The sequence below is a fragment of the Candoia aspera genome, chromosome 4 (genome assembly GCF_035149785.1).
Source record: "Candoia aspera isolate rCanAsp1 chromosome 4, rCanAsp1.hap2, whole genome shotgun sequence".
Lineage (NCBI taxonomy): Eukaryota > Metazoa > Chordata > Lepidosauria > Squamata > Boidae > Candoia > Candoia aspera.
In genome coordinates this window covers 33,467,419-33,489,109 of record NC_086156.1, presented here as the reverse complement: position 1 = coordinate 33,489,109, position 21,691 = coordinate 33,467,419, and the positions used below count along the sequence as shown (strand labels likewise).

The window sequence follows — 21,691 nt, the reverse complement described above, 5'->3', positions numbered from 1 at the left end:
GTTGTAGGATAATTAGGGTACTCCCATATGTGCCACATTGACCTCTTAAGAATGAATACAAATGCAATGATAGGTAAATATACTCTCATATCAGTTTTGAAAAGGATGTAGATATGTGGGGAAATTTGAATATGGAGCATTTGGGGAGATTGCTGATAGTGCTGAAAAGTCTGATGTTAGTTTGTCATTGAGTCATAAATGCAAGACTATCAGTGTGACAGTATGTTTTTATATATGCTGCTAGTACCCAAATGCAATGATCCAACACGTTTTGTTATTTCTGACTGGTCTACTAGTACTTTGTTACTGAAGAGTGCATTGTTTATCAGCTTCTTATGGAAAAACAATGCTTTGTCCAGTTATTCAAAGTGAGTTTTTGCTATAGTAATTTAATGTATTTAATTCTCCCTCTTTAGGTCAATAAATCTACAGACTTCATTATTGCAAGAAATGCTTGAAAGAAAGCATGATGTTCTTTGTATCCTTACAGAAAAAATACTGACAACTCAGAAATGTTTAATATCTGAACACATTCAGAAAGAGGAAAAACTGGCTGGTATGGTGGGAATAAGTACAAAAATTATAAAGGTATAAACACAGAAGGAAGTACATTGGTGAACTATTATAGCATTCCATGAATGTTTAAAATTTGGTAGCAAACTGCTAATTTTCAACTGCATTTTTCCATATCCCCCCAGCAAGATGGATTTAGCTCTTGTGCCTTTTAAATTCCCCCTTCTGAAAAGGCTGAAATTTCATCCCTGTCCACTCCAGTCAAATACTGCATCACTGGCCACATCCCTGTGGCCTTTGAAGTCTAAAATTTTTTAGAAAAAGAAGTGCACCTCCCAGGCATGAATAAAGTTGTCTGCATTAAATACTAACTCTAATGTTAAAAATGCATGTTCTATGCAATTATAGGACTGTTTGCTGTTAAATGATGTTTGCTGTAAATGTTAAGATAGCCGAAAATATGTACCATTTTTGTAAGGTGAAAATACTCAAAAATCAAAGCGTGAAGCACTTATACATAACCATTTATACAGTAGCCTTGCTAGACCATTGTTTTGAACTCAAATGAAAGTTAGAAATTGCTGGATGAGGCTAAAGGATCATCAAATCCTTTGCTCCAATTCTATCAGCAGTGGAGAAGCTCAAAAGAGGTTGATTATGGAGATGGTCACCCCAACTGAAAGTCACCACAAATGTATTTTCTCTGGGGGTAGAAGATCCAGTTGTACTAAGAAGAACTCGTAGTAGACCTGTCTTTTGTGAATTAAAAACCTACCTATTATAGCAAAGCCAAACTTGAGAAAATACATTTGAGAGATGTCTAGTTTTAAGGTTTTTGTTTTTTTTAAAAAACTGCAAAAACAGTAATGGCTGATTCATTCATTCATTCATTGTACATGTATTCCACATCTCTTTAAGTAACTTGTGCTGTCCCCCTCTCCACACACCTCCCCCCATGCCATATATTTTATCCTCCAGGCCATCCTATGAGGGGCATTGGGCTGAGAGATGATAGCTCAAATTTCTCAGCTCTGGGCATTTTCTGTTTCATTATTTGGCTTTAACTCACTTAAAAGTAAGCCATTTTTAAATTCTACAAAATAACTCCTTGACATCCTTTGGTGTGTAAATTATTGCATTGTGGGATTAATTTGCACAATTAAATCTCTCCCTAGGTATCAGTGAGTGAAAATGGAAAAGTGATCAAGAACTCTAATGTGGTACTGGAGATCCCTGCTCCAACAGCAGTTGCTTATAGTGTAATAGAGCTGTATATAAAGCGTGACGGTCGATTTGGTAAGTGATGTGCCCCTTCTCCCCCTCCTTTTCCTCAGGGCAGCATTACAGAGCATGCTCATCCTGATGAGTAATGCTTTTTTATTAGAACTAGATCATTCGTAGATGTCCTCTAAAATACTGTTTCAACGTCTTATTTTGCGTTCAGTTTTATACATGCTTTGTATCAGTACGTAGCTGGTGCTCATTTGAAGGGGAGGCTTACAGATGTTTAGAATCAGTGTGACACAGTCAGAAGCCAAGTATAATACATGAGAAGATGTAGGTGCAGGTCAAACCAAAGTATTCAAGCATCTTATTTGGTTGCAAATTATGGATTCTACTGTATGCAGAAAGGGAGAAGACCTGTCTTATGCTATCAACTTCCACTAGTTGATAGGGGAACTTAAGAACAGATACTGTTGTCAGAGACCTTATCTCTGGACATGAAATGTTTAAAATAGCAATGTCATATGATAGTATTGAGTACAGGCCATATTGATCTAAAATTAAAAAGTGAACGCATATATATTAAAGATTCCAAAACTATGCCCACACCATATGGGACTACTTTATTTGAACGTGATGATTAGTACAGTTCATTAATCTGTTTCCTCCTTTACAGCACTACTGTTTCTTCTCTCATTTCTGTATTGCTGGGTTTTAACATTTGGCTGCCTTGTCTTTGAAACCTTATAAATAATAAATGTCCCTGCTGTGCAGGACTAATCCTACCCTAGGCAGAGTAAGACAGGCACTTCGGGTTAGGGAGGAGTTTATGAATGAAACCTCTGGGCCACCAGCCATTGTCCACAAGACCCTTGGCCATCCCTTCTCTTGTAGAATACATCTCTCTCTGCCTCATAGCCTGTTTTGCATCTTCTAAACTAGTCTGCAGTTCCCATGTGTGATCAGGGACCCCCAACTTCTCCACATGGAATGAGGCTGCTTTTTATCTTTTGTGAAATGCACATTTGCTGTGACTCCTCTGTATTGAAATGATCATCCTGTTCACAGCAGCTATACTGGAAGGATGTTCTCATCTATGGAGTTTCTAGACATTTTCACCCATTTCTTCAGTAAGCATCCAAGAAATTGTGCCTAAAATAGCTGACTTACAATATACTAAGAATTCTGTTGACACTCAGTAATGTTATAAAGCAGCAAATTACAAGGAATTATCACTGTCACATTCTAATAAGGTTTTTTTTTCTTATTCAGATGTTAACTTTCATACTGGATTGCAAGGAAGATCCTAATCTGATATCAAGATTAATGCTATCTCTAAATCTATTTAAATTTCAAATTTTCCTGTTAGTCTGAGCAGTAAAATGTTTTCCCAAAAATCATAATGAAACTCTTTTGCTCATTTGAGTTGCCTTCTTACATTTGGCATTCACATATTTTTCAAATGCCTGCCTTGAATTACTTTTCAGTGTTCCTTTGGAATGTATCTCCCTCTTGTTTATCAGTCATACAGGGTATGTTATTCTTTGAGTGCTTTAGATATTATCATAAATCAGAGTCCATATTGCCTTTTGACATAAAAGCTCAAAACACACAGTGTGTTCTGGCCAGTTAATATCACAGTTATAATAATATAAATATGTTAAGGAGAGGGGTGGGAAGAGGGGGTGGTTTATTGTTTGGTGATGTCACAAAGGCATTAAATCTGCATATATGATCAGTCATGCTAGGTTTTTTTTTTTAATCTGCATTAATGTTTCTGGAAGGAAAGACATGGAGGGGGAATGCTTTCACCCACATGAAAGTTACAGACTTAAGTGCAATATATTGCTTCTTCCTGAAGCTATCTTATCCCCCACTTCATTGATGTAGCATGCAGAAGGAGGATGCAGACATGTAGTAGACCTGTTAGCAAACCACTATTAGATATGAGTGTCTTGGGACAAAACTGACTCATTAGCATACAGAGACCACCCCATCTGAGCTTAATATCTCTTGGAGAGTAGCTTTAATTAATATGACATTTTTCTTCTCACACTGTGTAGGTTGTCTTGATGTCTTAAGGGGTTTTAATATGCTCCATGAACAGCTGTGGGCTTCATTCCCATTCTGTAGCACAATGTGTTTATGTGCAATTAAATTCTTTTTCTAGTTTTTTTTTTTTTTTTTGCTTTTGCTTTGTGCTTCTCTTTTAAAATGCCCTTGATTCAATGACAATGGATACGTATGTAGAACACTTGTATTTACATTCTGATCAGGAGTTTGCAATGGTATACTGATGACTTAACATTTCTTTACTGTATCCATCTTGCATGTGTTCTGAAGTAACAAACTGTTCTCTATTCTTTATTTGTGTGTATTTAATTACAGCTTTGCAAGAGTCTTGAGGACACTGTGTAAAGAAAGACAGAAACCTTTCTTTTTGATTGTTTGAATGTTGAGAAAGTTGCAGACATCAATATTTTAAATTAATAAATTAATTTTACAATTTATTTATTTATTTATTGGTCAAATTTATATAGCAATATCATAAGTAAATTCTTTGTATGCCACCCAGAGTCACTGTTGTGAGATGAATGGCTATACAGTATAAATTATATGTATGTATATATGTATGTACGTATAAAATTGCAAGTCCAGCTAACTTAATGATATGGAACTAATTTTCCAGAGGAGTGATGGATCTTTCCCCATTGGAAACTCTAGAAGAGCATATCTACCAGTGAATGAACAAAAAAATCTTTATTACAGTCAAAGACCAGCATAAGGAGGGTGGGGTATAGTCAGTTGAAATATCTACCAGTGAAAACATCCTGGTAGTTAAAATCACAAGGAACATCCTTATCTGTTTTCCTCTGGTTAAATGGGTGATTTCTGACTTGTTACACCCATCGGGATAAACATTTTGTGAATAGGCAAGCTCTCTCCCATGGTTTCACAAAATGGCTTAGTACTAATCAGACCATTGAGAGATAATTTATTTGTTGTTCTCGATATTATGGGGTAGAGTGGGGGCTGTAAATCAAAAGTTACCTGAGAGGTATTTTCGATTTCAAAATGCTCAATAACATAACCAAACCATTCTTTTTGCAGAATTGTGCCTCCTTCATGACCAAGAAGGTGGTTTTGAAAGGTGGGCCATAGAAGGGCCATCTTACCATTCTTTGGCCTTCAAAGATGCTTGCTGCCCTCATCTTTTGGATGTTGTGGATAATGAGAAATTGCCTGGGCCTGAAAGCCCTATTCCAAGTGGTGCTTCGCTAAGCATTCTAAGCAAAGGTAGGACTAGAAACTTGTTCAGTTGTATAGAGTGATTTCCTGTTCATTATTCTAACTTAAACCAAAAATATTTTCAATTTAACATGTATTTTCAAAAGATCTCAGAAATGTGGTTCTAGAGGAGGGAGTTGTTAAGGCAGTTCTTGATTTGAGCATTGCATCATAAATAATTGGGGTTAATTCTTCCCCAAACTGTATCACCAGCTATAAACACTAAGAGCTACATCATTTACAAGTCATGGAAGTTTTGGTATTGTTTAAGCAACCGTCATCCTGAGCTCCCTCCCCACTTCTCCCCATGCTATCCGGAAGAGTGCCTTTGTTTTCCTCTTGTAATGCTTTTACATCTCTTCTCTAAGTGCTTCAGCTGATGGGTAATGAAAATACCAACAGTCTAAAACTTTTGGTTGCTGCTTTCCACACTTGCTGCAGGCTGATAATGACATAAGAATATTTTATCTCCCTTTTAAAAAACAAATTGTGTGTTGAGAACTATAGATATAGACCATATATAACTAATGCAATAGTTATATATTGTTAATGCATATTTTACTTATAAATGAACCTTGTTCTCTGCCCTGTAGAACCAAAGGGAGCTAATGTTTTTACACTAATTGAAGAGAATATCTGTAGCTCAGGGTTGAACCGTGGAGTCCTTGCTGCTCTCTGAGCCTGGTTGTTTTCTTGCAGACATTTCACAGGGAGCAAACCTCACTCCCTTCTTGCACTGAAGATGTTGCCTAGCCAGGCAATGAAAACGTCTGCAGGAAAACAACCAGGCTCAGAGAGCACCAAGGACTCCATAATTTTGTTATGTGTACAGCAGCTGAAAAAAATGAAGGATACTACATGTGGATGAATGGGAAGAAGAAGTAATTCCTACTGTTAGAAATCTGTATCCATTTGCTCAGTTGGAGAGCTCAGGCAAGGTCAAAACTGGTATCAACTTCCTAATCTATAAAATTTAAAAATCTAGTCCTTCTGAAGAGAATGATACATTCTTCATCCTAAAACAAGATAATAACTTCTTTATGAAGCCATTTTCAGCAGTTAAATGATGTGACTAATGAAATACACAAAACAAGGTGCTAAATACCAAAGCATTTGTGGTTAAGGTGCTGGGCTAGAAACCAGGAGACTGAGAGTTCTAGTCCCACTGTAGGCATGAAAGCCGGCTGGGTGACCTTGGGCCAGTCACACACACTCAGCCCAACTCACCTCACAGAGTTGTTGTGGGGAAAATAGGAGGAGGAAGGAGTATTTGGTATGTTCACTGCCTTGAGTTATTTATAAAAATAATAAAGGGATAGAAAACAAATAAATGATAAAACTAGATTTAGTTTTATATTTATATGACTCCTTTAATCTATGTCATCATGACTCCTTTTAACTTATACACGTGGAAAATATGTTGGCTATGTGCTTTGAAAACACATTGCTTATTTCTAGAGTATTTTACTTTGTGCATATTTTCTCAAGATGACTTTGCTTTTCCAAGATGTATTATAGACCTCTCTTTAGTGATTTTACATATTGCAAAATGTCCTTTGTTCAGTATGGAAGGTACATTGTCTCTTGCTATAAACATAATTATGAACTATTTTGGATATACGTAGTCCCTGCAAAACTGTTCCAAATCAATGATGTTTACGATGCCTGCATGGAAGTGCAGTTTTTGGATTAACTGCTTCAAGAGAGGTTTACTTAGCAACAGCTTACTCTGAGAGCAAAATAGTAAAACAACAAATTAGGATCAAATTAGAGACCATACTTCGGGATAGTGAAAACTAGGTGTACCATTAATTGTATATCTAATTAAAAAAGAAAGTTGCAATTTGAGAACTCGGCACATGGGAGGGACAGTTTGCAACTTCCTCACTGTGTTACTCAACTCTAGCCATTCAAGCAGTGCAGCAGCATCTTCACAGTTGAACCAGATGTGAAGCTTCATTTTTGCCTTTCTCGTTGTAGGGTTTTGCTCTTCAAATGAATTGTTTATCCACTTATCTTACTTTTGTTTAAATGGCTCATACTGAACTGTATCACACATTGTGCTAAGTCATAGTCTGTTAACAATGGCTTATTGACTAAACCATGATTAGTTGCATTCATGTAACATGCTAACCAAACAAGCCACATTATGTCTTTGCATGATGCAGGAACCTAGCCCTTGAGCTTATCCAGAGTATCACAGAATTGTATTTCATTTGAATTCTGGTTTTCTCTGCTAGTACTCTGTACGTACAGTGAAATTATACGATGAATTTTTCAATGTGTCAGCATAAAGACCAATTTTGTAAAAAATCCCTCCATAAAAAGGCCAATACTTATGATGCATTATACTTCCAACGCACACACACAATCTGCTAAATGAAATTAGTGAATGTTACGTTCAGAATTGTTAGGATTAGCTTTTGAACCTCTCCAACCTGCATCTATCTACTGATTAAAAATGCCTGCTTAATGTGTTTTTAGATGACCTCCAATTAAAGACCCAGTTCCAACCTTTTATGAACCTATCAAGAGAGAAGCAGAGAGCTTTATACCAAATAGTGTATGACCTTTTGCTTCATGAAGAAACAGTGATGCAACTAGAAAATGTGGTAATTTTTATTTCCTAATCATACACACAATTTCCCTCTTCTTATTTTCTAAAGCTTGTTCTTTATAAAGAAGGAAAACAGTTTTAATTGATCCAATGGCCTGTGTGTTTCTAAATTACATATTTACATCAAAATTATGATGATCATTACCATCAAGTCAGTGTTGATTCTTGGTGATTACATAGATAGATCTTCTTCAGGATGATCTGTTCTCAACCTGATCCTTCAGATCTTCTAACAGTGCTCCCATTACTGCTGTAACTGAATGCATCCACATTACTGCTAGTCATCCTATTTTTCTCTTTCCACATTTTCTAGCATTATAGACTCCTCAAAAGAGTTAGGTTTTCACATAATATGAAATCAATGGGACCTATACTGTTCTTGACTGATTTGAGCGTCATTATTTTCAGGATCACAGCAGGTAGCATCACCTTGGATAATCTCAAAAAAAGCTAGGCAGAGTTAGACCTGTTTAACACTTGGATAGGAAATCATCAATAATTTCCAAGGCATGTGATGGAAAAAAATGAAGCCTTAACTGTGGGTTTTAGTGACTAAATACTTTGCTTTGAAAGGATCAATATTAATATGGTCTAATTATGGGTAAGAGATTACATCTCAAATTGTATTTATACCTGCATGGGAGAAATGGGAAACCATCTTTTGTTTCTTCTCTTCTATAGTTTCTTCTATGTTCATTAGGTATCTTTTCTTTTCTATATTTTTTATATTGTATTGTAATTATATATATATTGAAATTGAATAAAGTTCTTAATAATCAAAAAAAAAATTCCCAAGGCCGTAAGTTACACTGGGAAGTTTAAAAAAAAAAGCAGTGGCAAACTATTTCCATATTGTTGTCAAGGAAACACCATGGATGTGTCGATGCAATCAGAAGTCAAACTCGGTCTGATTAACTTTATTCTGAGTATGACTAAACCAGCCCACTGTGTCTGTTCCTTGTTTGTTTTGTTTTGTTGTTGCAGCTGGAAAATATCTGTTCTAAGGACCGTCCAGGAATCCTAGTAATGGAGGAATTAAAGTCACCAGAGGAACCATGTTTAGAGGAGTTTCTGCAGCTTATAGATGTCCATTTACAGAGCAGACAGTTGATTCACAATAAGGAGCTTTTCCTAGCTGTTCATCTCCTCCTCAGTGCTCTGGCAGGTATAGAAAAACAAACAAATGGCAGTTTTCTTGTTAAAATTAATTTTTGTTCAGAGGGAATAGGGTTTGCAGTTTTGGATTGGTTGTATCACGGGTGCACTTTGTAAATTCAGTTTGTGAACGTAGAGGAAATCCTCAGTGTAAGTATAAAGGAATGCAGAACTAGATGCATGATGCTAGAATGTCAACCCTTCAAGGTAGACCAGATCAGGAAACACGCTCCCCAGGAAGACCAGAATTATACTTTATTGAGATAGGCTATGCTAACAAAACCTTATAAGTCTGACTGCTTCTCCCCTCCGTCTTATGCCCCAGTGAGTCAGGGAGGAGTCATCCTGAGTTTCTTCCTAATATGTTCACAGGACTTAAGGAATGCTTCTGTCCTCTTTACAGTATTTACATAATGGTTTCTGAATATTTGCTTCAAGGCCATCTCCCTAGCTTTCTGCACAGGAATTACTTAACCTCAACTACCTCTGAATGCTGGGTTTTTTATTTAGATTCACATCGTGATTACTATTCCCCTTGTGTGCCACCTTTATTCACTGCTGCTAAGAAGAAAATAGGAAACAGTTCAAGCTTTTATGTCAGTAATATAAATTACAGGGTTTTGGAGTCTGCCTTAAAATAAGTGCTGTCTTAAAGTAAGAATTTAGAAAGTAATGGAACTAACAAAGGAAAATAATGCTGACTAGAAATATCAATTCATTAATTAAAAATTATTTTTAACAGTCCCAGGTGAACTAGCCTCAAGTCGTTCATTGCTACTTGAAACTCACTGTCTCTAAGCAGAAAAGTTGTTATTAAGCAAAATTAATCCTTTTTACACTGCCATTTTCCTAGATATCTCTGTGACCCACCTCAGTTTTACAGATGCTTAGCATTTTTTTCCTGTCTTTTGATATCCAACTAAAATTGTCTTCATCATTTCCTCACACTCTGTTCAGATCACTGATTCCTTGTTCAGTGATAAAACTAGAGGTTATATGCTTGGATATTTTGTCTAGAGTCTTAGGACTAATCACCCTTATCAAAGAACTTAGGTCCCACCGTTATAGAAACCCCCACTTTTTCCAAGAATGACATTTGTACATTTGCAAAGTTTCTGTTGTTACGTTTATCACTTACAGTAAGCTTTAAAGGCTTAACATTCCAATGATTTACCTTAGATCCCACCTAGACTACTGCTGAGCCCCAGCCATGATACCACTGTTTGTGAATCATTACTTTAATCAGTCTTTGATGTCATGGGTTTTTTGTTTGGGAAAAAACTCTTTCTCTGTGTCAAAAGTATTGGTCTTGTTATAGATGTCACAAGCTAGATTGGACCTACGAAGTGCTCTGAAATGAAACTGCATTTTTTATAATCTCAGTTTATTTTTGTTGTTAAATTCAAAAAGGGTTTTTTTCCTGTTAACTTTAATGATATTCCCTTTGATATGGTTGACTACTCTTTTCTGTCTTGATCCTATCATGCTTTAAGTTCCTGTCACTGTTTTTTTCCCTACCTATCTTATTGCTCATCCAGTGCGTGTTCCTACAGGGTGAAGCTCATTCAGTATTAAGGGAGAGAAATTCTTTCTCAGATATTTTCTTTAAAGACATCTGAAGACCCTGTTTTTGGTCCTCTGTTACTCTACTACATGTTGTTCTTGGAGACTTCATCATGTCCTGTGTTTTTCACTAGTGTCTGTACACCATTCAGACCCAGTTCTAGTTATATCTCCAGCAGGCTTTTCACTTCATCTAATATGTTTGTATGTTGTTGAGCTTGAACTGCCTTCTCAAATTCAATAAATCCAGGCTCTTCTAAACCTTCATGCCATGAAAAATTCTGTATTCTTTATCAGTGATGCCATCCATCCCCTTGTTAGAATTTTATTTCCCTACCAAATTCGTTTCTGAGCCAGGACCAAAGAAACAGGCAGTTGCATGAAATTAAGTTCTTTATTCTTCACCCAAGCCAAAAGCAATGGCAACAAGCTGTTAGGTGGGCAATCGCGCAGGACCCCCTCCTTATAGCATACGATGTACATTCCATTCAGCTCCTCCTATAGAATACCACCTCTTACCCACACTTTCTGTATAAGGGCTTTCCTTCTGTCATTGCGAGGGCCCCTTGACCATTAGCTTCTTCTCAGAAAAGGTATGTTTAGCTATCCTTGGAATGTATACCTTACCTTATTTCTATGGGTACAACTATCTATCAAGGCCTGTGAAAAGTAAGAAGGCCAACAGAAATCTTAAAGAAAAGAATAAAATACGGTTTCAGAGCCATAATAAAAGTGTAAATGTTCTAATATTCAAATACTGAATATAAAATATATTTGTATGTAAGTTTGATATATAAAGGAAACCTTTACCTTTACCTTAAGTCTGATATATGTAAAATCTTCTATCACTCTTAATCAAGATGTGAAATCTTTATTTTTGAGATAGTTTTTAATTTCCTCTTCCATTGTGTTAGCGCTCCAATTTTAATATTTCTTCAATACATGTTAAAGTTGTCTCTTCTCAGTGTTTTCATTTCTAACTAGAACCATCTCTTGCATCAGTGCTTGGGAATACAAATTTGGAGTAGCCACACTTTGGCTGTCAAAACTTTTAAATGCAAGTATGAATGGTAGATTGTCTGAACATTAGTAATTTGAGGGCAAGATTCAGTTGCAGGGTTCACAGAACTACAGTTTGGAATGTTCCTTTCAGGATGGCTGTACAGATTCTCAAGTCAAGGACCTTTAGGAACAGCAGGAGTTGTTGTCCATTAGCAGTTGTTTCTAAATGGCCTTTGAGAATGTCCCATGACCGCTGCCCTACTTTCTTGAGTTTATTCAGTCAGGTTTCCAGAGGTCTGTGATTCAGTGCTGAGCAGGAATGATTCTTTTATACTTTTGAAAGTTTTTGTTTGCCTTTTGTTTCCTTTCTTCAGAACTGTCAAGTTATTCACTAGTCCTGTTGCTAGCCTGCTGTGACCTCCAGCTTGTCCCTACTCTGTGTTTCTTGGTAAGTCCTTTTAGTAGGAGTTGGAAATGTGTTAAGAGTAGCACCAATCGTATAAGTTCTAGCAGCTGGTTCCTACTGCTGCTTACTCATGACAATATCTCTTCCAGCCTATATGGAATATATGTTCTGTTCATCTTAAGAAATTAGGTAGTACAAAATGGAAATTGTCTTTTTAATGTTCATACACATTATCCTTCAGCAACAGGTTCCTAGAGCAATTCACAGCAGGATAGATAAGAAAAACCAGTACGAAACAGAAAAAAAAGTAATAACTGATTTTGTAAGCAACATATCATAATTCCAGTACTTCAAATAATAATGTGGAACCTGAAAAACAACACTATCACATTTTATCTGTTTCTTATGCTAAAAAACATGCATTTCTCCAAATGACATAGAAATTCTTTCAAATTCAAAATATTATTACAGGTCAGTGACCCAGACTAAATAAAACTTAATAAAACTTACGGAATACAACCTACAAAATAGAACTTACGAAATAAGGCATAGAAACTCTATACATTAAACAAGGCAGTAGAAGTTATACACTAACAATCACTTAGTAAAAACATTTATTGCAACCAGATTTTCTGTTCATTTATTGCTATTCTCACTTGCCTAAATTCATTAGACTCTGCAATCTGCTCATTTTAAACAAAAAATACTGTTCCTCAGTATTTCAAAACAAACTCCTCAGAAATTAATACCTCCACTCTGATATCCTGTGGCTACAGTAGTTCCATTCTCTTATCAGAAATAGATTGAGATCTTTTATTTCCAAATACTTGTAATTTTTTTCCTTCAGGCGTGGTCCAAAATGACAGCTCCTATTGTTACTTATCAACCGTTCCCTTCCGAGATGCATGAGAAAATGATAGGGTGAGGGGGGAAGACAGGTGGTTCTGATAGGGTGACCTGCTTAGATAAGAACCAGTTTCGATTGCAGTAGACATGAAGGCATCTTGCATGGTGACTTCGTTCAGCATAGCTGTTTTGTGTGACCTTTTGGGAAGTATGATCAGTTATTTCTGCTTTTCCTTACTCATTTTAATGCTTTATTGTTAGGGGGTGGTTTTGCTGTAATTATGCTCTTGTGCTGTTATGAATTGAGTCTTTTTTAAAAGTATTGATGAATTCATTTAATTAAATAAATATATCCTGCCTTTCATAAATATGTTTTAATACAGCATCATAAACACATCATCAAAATGATTATAAAATAGAAAAGAAATTTCAGCCTCCTGCCCATTGCACAGCAGTGGAAGCGAGCTTCACTTTGGTGAAAGTTTGAGAGAATTAACCTATTGAAGCAGATTTGCCAGTTGAAGTAATGAGCTGCTTCAAAGCGCTGTGTAGGTTTCAAAGTGCTACACAGATACAATGGCTTTTCTGTTGCTTCTGGGATTGCCACAGATAAGAGACAATGGTGTGCTGAGATGTGAGGCACAATGATATGATGGTCTCTCCAACAATGACCTAAGAGCCAATTATATAGCCATATTAAACTCTGTGCCTACAAGAGCTCTTTTGGAGGTCCAAGCCTAAAATTGTTTTCAGCTTCATTCACTTCCTTGGTTCTCAGTTTTTAAAATAAGGCTACACAGGATCTTAACTTTGCTCTCTCTTGTGCTAATGGAATGCACTATCCTACCTACCCACCTGGGAGGTCAACTCAGCTTTCAGCTCTCTGAATATAGGCTCAAGGCTGACTAGTCCAGTGTGCACCCTTGGGTCAAAGCTTATACTTAAAATCTGTACAGTTGGGACTGGGTTTGATCTCTTAGTAAGGATTAAAGTGGTCCCTGGCTCACCAAAACATTTACTGTTTTTAAGAACAGGGAATGGCAAGTCTATGAATACCTCTTTCTCTGTGGCATTCCATTCTGTGGCATGGGGTCTCACCATGTCAGGTTGTCTCTACTAACAGGCAGTATTGCCAGCAAGCCACAACCCGGTCAGAGCAAGTTTTAGCACTGATAAAAGAGAAGGGAGAAGGGACCCCTTCTGAGAAGGGACCAAGCTTGTCAACTAGCAGTGCCAACCTTGCTGGCACCCAAAGAACATGGTGATCAGAGGCAGCAAGCCAACATCACAAAGATAAGTCTGTGGTCATTTCTCAATATCATGCTAAGCCTGCCTGGACACTCACGGAAACAAGAGGAAAAAATACACTTGTTTTTTAAGCTGTTTATGAACATTTTAATTATCCCAGTGGACATTTTCAGCATTGGTTCAAACCATGTTAGGCTCTTAATAGACAATTTGGAGGCTGCTGTACTGTCCTTTTCCTCTATTTAAAAAAAAAAAAACCCGTAGAGTTACCTGGCTGAATCTTGGCAGGATTACTGTTCTCTGGGAGTTCTACATTCTATTTCATATCATTCTGCCAAAAAATGAATCAACTACAAGCATTTAGATAACCTTTGTATAGCATTTTTCCCTGAATGGAATCACAAGGCAGGTTCATTTGAATCTGTTTGTTCTCAAATTGAATCATGCCTCTTCAAATCTCAAATCTGAATTGAACCAGGACTGACTTGTCCTGCCTTCAAACATGCAGATGCACCCATACATAACAATAGGCACGCATCATGCTGTTCCTTTTCAGAATAAATTGGCTTAGGTAAGGTACTGAAAAGGAATACAAAATAATAAGCCAAAGACATTTAAAGCCTGAGATGAGAAAAGAAATGGAGCTAAACTGATTGACAGCCCTGAGATCATTCAGGGCACTCCACATGTCCCCACCCCACCCTGACAGGTTACTAGGAATTGTAGCTTATGAAATGCTTATGGGGAAAGTGTGCTGAACAGGTGTCACTATTGAAGAGGCTGCTGCACAGAGCTTTGGTTGGAATAGCAGACTGAGTATTTTTATTTCATTTCATTTCATTTATATCCAGCATTTCCTCCAGTAAACTCTCCCTCTTTTGATTCTCACAAAAAAGGCTTGGGTACATTTAGGTGATCAACAAGGTTGTCTAGAGAATGCAAATTTGGATTTGGGCCTCCCCAATCTAATGTAGCATGCTCTGACCATTACATTGTATTGACTCTCTAACTTGTTGCCTTATTAAGAATGTGCAAAAACTACTATTCGAGAATCTCAGAGGATTAATTTCTGGAAAACCGCTGGACAGCCTCCAGTGGCCAAATTGATGTGATTTAAAAAAGGAACAGAAAATTCCAGAGTTTTCCAGAACATTCCATTCTCAGATCAGTGAGCTTTACGCATAACTGTTTGCCTTCATTATTGAAGGAAGAATTGCATTACTATGGAAATGCCTTTAAGCAATGCCTTTCTGTCTCTGAACAGCCTAATACGACGTCAGAGGATGGCACAATGACATTTGCAGATCCCCTACTAGCTCCACTTGCTGACCCGGGAAGGTTTCAGATATCGCAGAGGCTATTTGCTTTGTCAGACATTAATCTTGAAATGACTGAGACTTCCATCAAAGCTGCAACCATGAAAAAATCCAGTTTTTCCCCAGTCATTCTCTATATAGCATTGAATGGACTCCATGCATTAGGCTGTGAAAGAGACAAGAACTGATGAAGCTGTTTGGATGGTTTAATACTGCAGCAGTCTATTTAATGCCTCTTAGAGTTGAACCTGCTTGATTTGTATCCATGCAACTGGAATATCAGCCAATGGGCTGTGGTATTGGAATAAGGCAAACACTGAAAGTATATGAATGAAAAGATACAAAGATAAAAAAGCCATGCAGGGATATTTGGTGAGATATTTAACATTTTTTAAAGTTTCAGAAAGATTACAGGTAGTCCTTACTTTCTGTCCATTCAGGTAGTCCTTACTTTCTGTCCATTCATTCAGGGACCATTCAAAGTTACGATGGTGCTGAAAAAACAACTTTACAGCCCATTTATGACCTTCCCAGCATCCCCCAGTCACGTCATTGCCATTACAGTCAGTGCCCATTGTCCTGGGTCTGACCTGTAGTTTTTTTTCTACCCCCACCCTGCAGAGCAGAGAGATTGAAGAGAAAGGGATTGCAAGAAAGCAAGCTGTTTGCTGTTCTACACATTGAAAGAAATGCAATTGTGCTGGCAGTGGGAAAGGGTCAGGCAAAGGAGTGATTACTTTCCCCCCACCCCCAGAGTGGAGAGATTAGAGAGAAAGGGATTTCAAGAGAGTAAGCTGTTTTGTAGTTCACCCACAGCTCCCAGCCCCAGGCTGCATTGCTTTTGATGTGTTTAAGACAGTAAGCGGGCATTCCAGCATTCCAAAGGGTGGGGGTTAAGAGGCAAACAAAGCTGAAGGTGTGAAACTGACTAGTCTTGTGTCTTTCCAGCTAGAAAATACAGTTGCAGTCACATGATTTCCCACTTAGCGACCGCTTTGCTTAGTGGTAGAGTTGCCAGTCCCAATTAGGGTCTTTAAGCGAGGACTACCTACATTGTGCTTCTGTGCTAATAATTCTATCTTGTTTCCTCGATAAACTTTATAAACTAGATTTTGTATGTAGTAGAGTAGCCTTTCTCAACCTTTTCACCATGGAGGAACCCTTGAAATATTTTTCATGCCTCGGGGAACTCCTGCACATTCAGGCTCAAATATAGTCCAGAAGTTACAAAATTATTATATTCATTTCACGTGTAGGCCTGGATATGTGCATTAACAGTGTTCTTAAACTAAAAATAAAGAATGAAACTTACCTCTTTAATGTGAAGTTGTCCAAATTTGAAATAATTTTTTAAATAAATCGTGACCTCTTGTGGAACCCTGGTTGAGAATTGAATTGAATTATGTGGAAGCAGAGTATTTCCAAAACTGACCAAATAAGACATAAGCTGAACCATTAAGCACAAATTTAATGTCCTAATAGATTCAGCCTCTGCCATAATAAGTAGAGCAGGGAAAGACAGTGCGTTGATCAGTCATCCCCAATTTATCAGATACAGAATTTTCAAAGTATTATGGCTGTCTTGTGGATCTGACTAACTGGTCAGTCTAAAGGGTAACTAACTTGTCCAGAAAATTGAGTACAAACCTGAGATTATAACTGGCAAGATTTGAGGGCAGACTGTTTTAGCCACTACTAAAAAAAACCAAAAATCAAATCTTGATAAAGAGGCCCAGAATCCTTACCAGACCTGTGTGGTGTTAGTAGTACACTGCCTAAAACACTTTGATATATTCCTGGTGATCATCTGCTTTCTATTTCATCCTTTAGATCTGAGGCGTTGTAGGATTCTAACTCCCATCAGTTGAAAGCAACATGTGGTCAGTAGTCAGCTATGACCAGAATTATTCCTCACCTCCAATCTGTCATGAAATACTTTCTGGCAATTTATTTTGCTTCTCAGTGCCAACAAACGTTTATGAAAGATAAATTGCAGCAAACTTCAAGGTACTTACACACTGTAAAAAGGAGCAAGAGAGACAAGACAAAGACAGACCTGGTGCAGAACCTGGGGGTTCTCCTGGACTCACAGCTCCTGCTCCTGGCAGGAGTGGCTAGGGGAGCCTTTCCACAACTTTGCACCAGCTCCGCCCCTTCCTGGATGGGAGTCCCTTCGAACGGTCACTCATGCCCTGGTCACCTCCCACATAGACTACTGTAATGTGCTCTACATGGGGCTACCCTTGAAGAGTATCCAGAAGCTGAAGCTGGTCCAGAATGCCATCACGCAGCAGTTTTGGGAGCTCCAAGGAGGGCACATATAACACCACTGCTGTGCAAGCTGCATTGGGTACCAGTTGGCTTCCGGGTTCAATTCAAAGTGTTGGTTATCACCTTTAAAGCCCTACATGGCATGGGTCCAGGTTACCTGAGGAACTGCCTCACCCCGATCACATCAACCCACCCAGTCAGGCAGAGAGGGCATGCTACGGACCCCATCCATGAGGGATTGCCAATTGGCAGGGTCCAGGAGGAGGGTCTTCTCTGCCGTGGCACCCACCCTGTGGAACAGCTTACCTCTGGAGATAAGACAGGCTCCTGCTCTCCCGGCCTTCCGGAAGGGGGTGAAAACATGGCTATGCCAACTTGCTTGGGATGGGGGGGGGATAGCCATTCTTGGGGGTGGCTGGTACAGTGATCGTCCCAAGTACAAAATCCGATTCCCATCTTGAATTTCACATTTTATATTTGATATTTCTATAGTTTTATTGCTATTTAAGCATATTTACACAGTATTGATTTTATATTGGATTTTTTTTAGTTATTTTATCTGTAAGCCGCCCAGAGTCATTGTGTACGAGATGGGCGGCAGAGAAATTTGACAAATAAATAAAGGGAGGTTCTAGAAGAGAATGCTGCTGCCCAACCATCACTGGGTAAGAAGCTTCCTTCCGCTTGCAGGTTGTGAGAAAAGAGGGAGGACGGGAAAGAAAAATGCTTGCAGTACGTTCAAGCAGGCTCCTTGCAGTTGGGATTCTGTAATCCCAATTAAAATGTTAATAAATTGAGTAAATACTGCAATATTTGAGATTACAAGTTTTAGAATTTCCATAGGAAAATTATGAATGATAGAGGTCTGTGTGGGGAAATGCTCACTCCACACACATCCCCACAGGTCCCATGCATCTAGAAAGCACAAGTTGTGCAACATTGCCTCAGGTAACAGCAGCAGTTTCTAGTGTGTTGTATGAAATCATGCTTTTCGGAAGATTATGTTTGAGCCTTCCAGCTAAATGCCCGGGGTATATCTTTATCACCACCTCGGAATTCACACCAAGTCATATTTTACCCAGGAATTCACATTGTTTTGAGGGGTTGTATATAGTGAATACATGTTACCTCAGCATAAGCATATACAGCAGAATAAAACAGTATACTACATGAATATGTACTGGGTAATACATGTTGTCTATGCTGCATATACATAAATAAGAAATGAGGAATAAAAAGCCTTTTGCAAGTCACAGAACCCCTTCCTTGGTGTAAAGAACGTTGTTGCAAAATAAAAATTCCCGTCTGTATCAGCAAAGCCCCAGACTGGAGTAATAAGTTGCTTAAGCCTTTCCCTCCAGAGACATACCCACCACCACGGCCAGCCTGTTCCTCCCCAAAGCCGTCTGCACTGAGGGAGTGATGCTCTTTAGGCAAGGGGTGCCTCCTGTTTACTGCCTCTTGCTGTAGGCAGGCAGCATCAAGAACTTAAAGCATGCATAAGGCTTTAAGAGTTGTGTTTGAGATGGGCGGTGGAAAAATGTGCTAAATAAATAAAATGGAAACATCTGGGGATGGTTTTAAGGAAACAAATAGAGCAATGCAGCAAACCTACCTGGGAAAAACAAAACAAATGCATGTCAAGTACTTTTATACAGAAGCGCAAGGAAACCACTGTGGCACTTCTGCCAGGAGAGAAGTGAGATGTATCCTCCTACAGCCCGGGCCAAGATGATTCATTTGTTAGCAGAATGTGGACAAAAGGTCCAAGGCTGCTGCTTGCTCTTCCACTTGTTTTTGCTCTGCTGGTAACCTGAGTGACCTAAAGGTGTTCAGTTGAGCTTCTCCTGTACTATACACAGTATACTAAAGTACAAAAATATACTGGGCTTCAAGGAGGAAGCCCATTCACTTTTTTAAATATAATCGCTTCTATCACCCAGTATTTTCTTAGGCCCTCAGTTGGTCTTTATCATCTGTTGCCTCAAATAGCCTCCGCAAGATCAGAACTCGTTCCCTTTTTTGCTACCATCGTGTTCCTGTCATCTGCTTTCTACTTGCTCTTTTTCTTTGGCCTCTTTTCCAGCTGAGTATCCCTCAGGTGCTTGATATTGCCCAAATTCCACTCCTTTCTAGTCATACTAGCTCTGCTTTTTTCCTACTTACCTGTCTGATCTCCAGTTATTAAGTTCCTCTGCTTGGAACTTGCAGGGGCTGGGTGAGGTCATCCACAGGTCTGGGGTTCTGTATTAGTTATATCTGTTGACCCCAGGCTGGCCAGGTGAGGCGGTCAAGGTTCCGTCCTAGTGTCTGGAGGAGGCACTGGCTCCAACTCGATTCTACCAAGATGAAATGGCTGTGGCTATTAGGGCCGCCTGTATCTGGCAATATTCTATTGTCACCCCACAGAAGAGACCAGACCAAGAAATTAATTCCATAGGAAAGCTGTAACTACTTGTATTGAGATTGGCTATAATAGGCACAAATACGTATTATAATCCAAAAGATTTTTAAAATGAATGTACAATTGAAACCAGAACTTTTTCTTTTGGGCTTGATGGATAAACAACTTGAAACAAAATTTGGGACAATGCTTTTGCATATGGCAATGGTGGCAAGACTTCCGTATGCACAAAGGTGGAAGGACACACAAATTCCCACAGTAGAAGAATGGATGGTGAAATTAATGGAACTGGCAGAAATGGCGAAACTGACAGCATTGATAAGAGAAAGCAATCTGGCTGGATTTGTTTCTACCTGGAAAACGCTTCTGGACTTTCTGCTTGTATATGAAAAAAACCGAAATTTTGATTTTTGGGTTTTGATGATTAGGTTGTTATAGGTTATAGAACTAATGTTTACTAACGTTTGATTTAGAGTAAGAGATTATTGTGTTATGTATTGTATTTGTATCTGTACTGGAGAACATTGGAAGTCACTCTGTATTGCTATGTCTGCACTTTTTAGTTTCTCTTTTTAGTCTTCAATCTTTATTTTGTATTTTATCTGTATTCTGAAACTTCAATAGAGTTTTATATTAAAAAAAAAAAGATTGGCTATAATAATAGAATCTTGCAGGTCTGATTTTGCTGTACCTCCTCCTGTTTATACTCCAGTGAATCATGGAAGGCTGAGCTACTTCCAAATAGCTCTTTTCTCAAAACAAATTATTTCAGCCCCTTTTGCCTAGGCAGTGATTTTTGCATATTTCCATGAAGGTCATCTTCCTTGCTGTCTATATCCATCTTTAACCTTGGATGGGGTTGCACTTCCTATTGAAGTGTGATGCAATCTGGGGGTCCTCCTGGACTCACAACTCCTGCTGAATGAGCAGATGGCAGCTGTGGCCAAGAAGGCATTTGCACGATTCCAACTGGTATGCCAGTTGTGCCTTTTCCTGGATTGAGGTCCTTCAGATGGTTACTTGTGCCCTAGTCACCTCACAGCTCAACTATTGAAATCTGTTCTATATGGGGCTGCCCTTGAAGCTTGGTTATATGAGGGACTGCCTATCTTCCATGGTGTCTGCTTGGCTAGCAAGAGCTGACAGGGTTGCTGTGCTTTGGGTCTCTTCAATTTAACATGTCATCTGTTAGGACACTGAGTATGCCTTCTGACATAGTGCCTGCCCTCTGGAGATCAGTGTGGCTCCCACCTAGATGGCATTCTGGAAAACCTTAAAGACCAGGCTGCTCTCCCAAGCCTTGGGATAGGGTGGCTGGGGCCCATCAGATGTTTGTATGTGTGGGTGTTATTGGCCAGACTTGCTATCTTGTTCTTTATTTTTCTCTATAACCCTATTTACCTTGTATTTTCTACCTGCTTAGTTTTATTGTGAGTCACCCAGTGTCAGCCTGGAGTTGGGCAGTGCCTAAATTGACTGGTTGCCCATTCCTTTCCAGAGCTGCTGACCAGAGCAGATATTGTCTACATTCTGTACGCTGGTAATCCCAGTCAGATTTAGCCTGTTCTTTAGTCCTAACTTGTGTTTAGGATGGATAGGGAGACTTGCCAAAAAAACACTCAAGAGAAAACAAAATATACCACTGCTGAGTCACTTATTTGGCCTGGGAGGTCAGGTGATTCAGGGTAGAATATACTTTCCCCATGAAACAGGAGAATAGTTGGAATGGACCATTTAAGCAATCAAGTCTAACAACCTGATCAGCACAGGAGTCCATTTACAATCAGGATCTGAAATGCCAAGCCTGCCTTTAATGCCTTTATATAGGTTTGAGCCAA

At 38.6% G+C, this 21,691-nt stretch overlaps 1 protein-coding gene across 5 annotated transcripts in view; it reads left to right on the top strand.

Annotated features, from left to right (window-relative positions):
* Positions 1–21,691, top strand: part of GSDME (gasdermin E) — a 51,017-nt gene that overhangs the window by 6,516 nt on the left and 22,810 nt on the right. For 3 of the 5 annotated variants that reach the window (XM_063303771.1, XM_063303770.1, XM_063303772.1), the window contains exons 4-10: positions 417–588; positions 1,689–1,809; positions 4,849–5,034; positions 7,510–7,637; positions 8,627–8,807; positions 11,737–11,810; positions 15,127–16,020. In XM_063303771.1, coding sequence (XP_063159841.1) covers positions 417–588; positions 1,689–1,809; positions 4,849–5,034; positions 7,510–7,637; positions 8,627–8,807; positions 11,737–11,810; positions 15,127–15,366 — 1,102 coding nt within the window. In that variant the 3' untranslated portion in view covers positions 15,367–16,020. Of the gene's footprint in view, positions 1–416; positions 589–1,688; positions 1,810–4,848; positions 5,035–7,509; positions 7,638–8,626; positions 8,808–11,736; positions 11,811–15,126; positions 16,021–17,008; positions 17,224–21,691 lie in introns of those variants that run through there. The other 2 variants (XR_010067957.1, XM_063303773.1) reach the window with 2 other exon arrangements.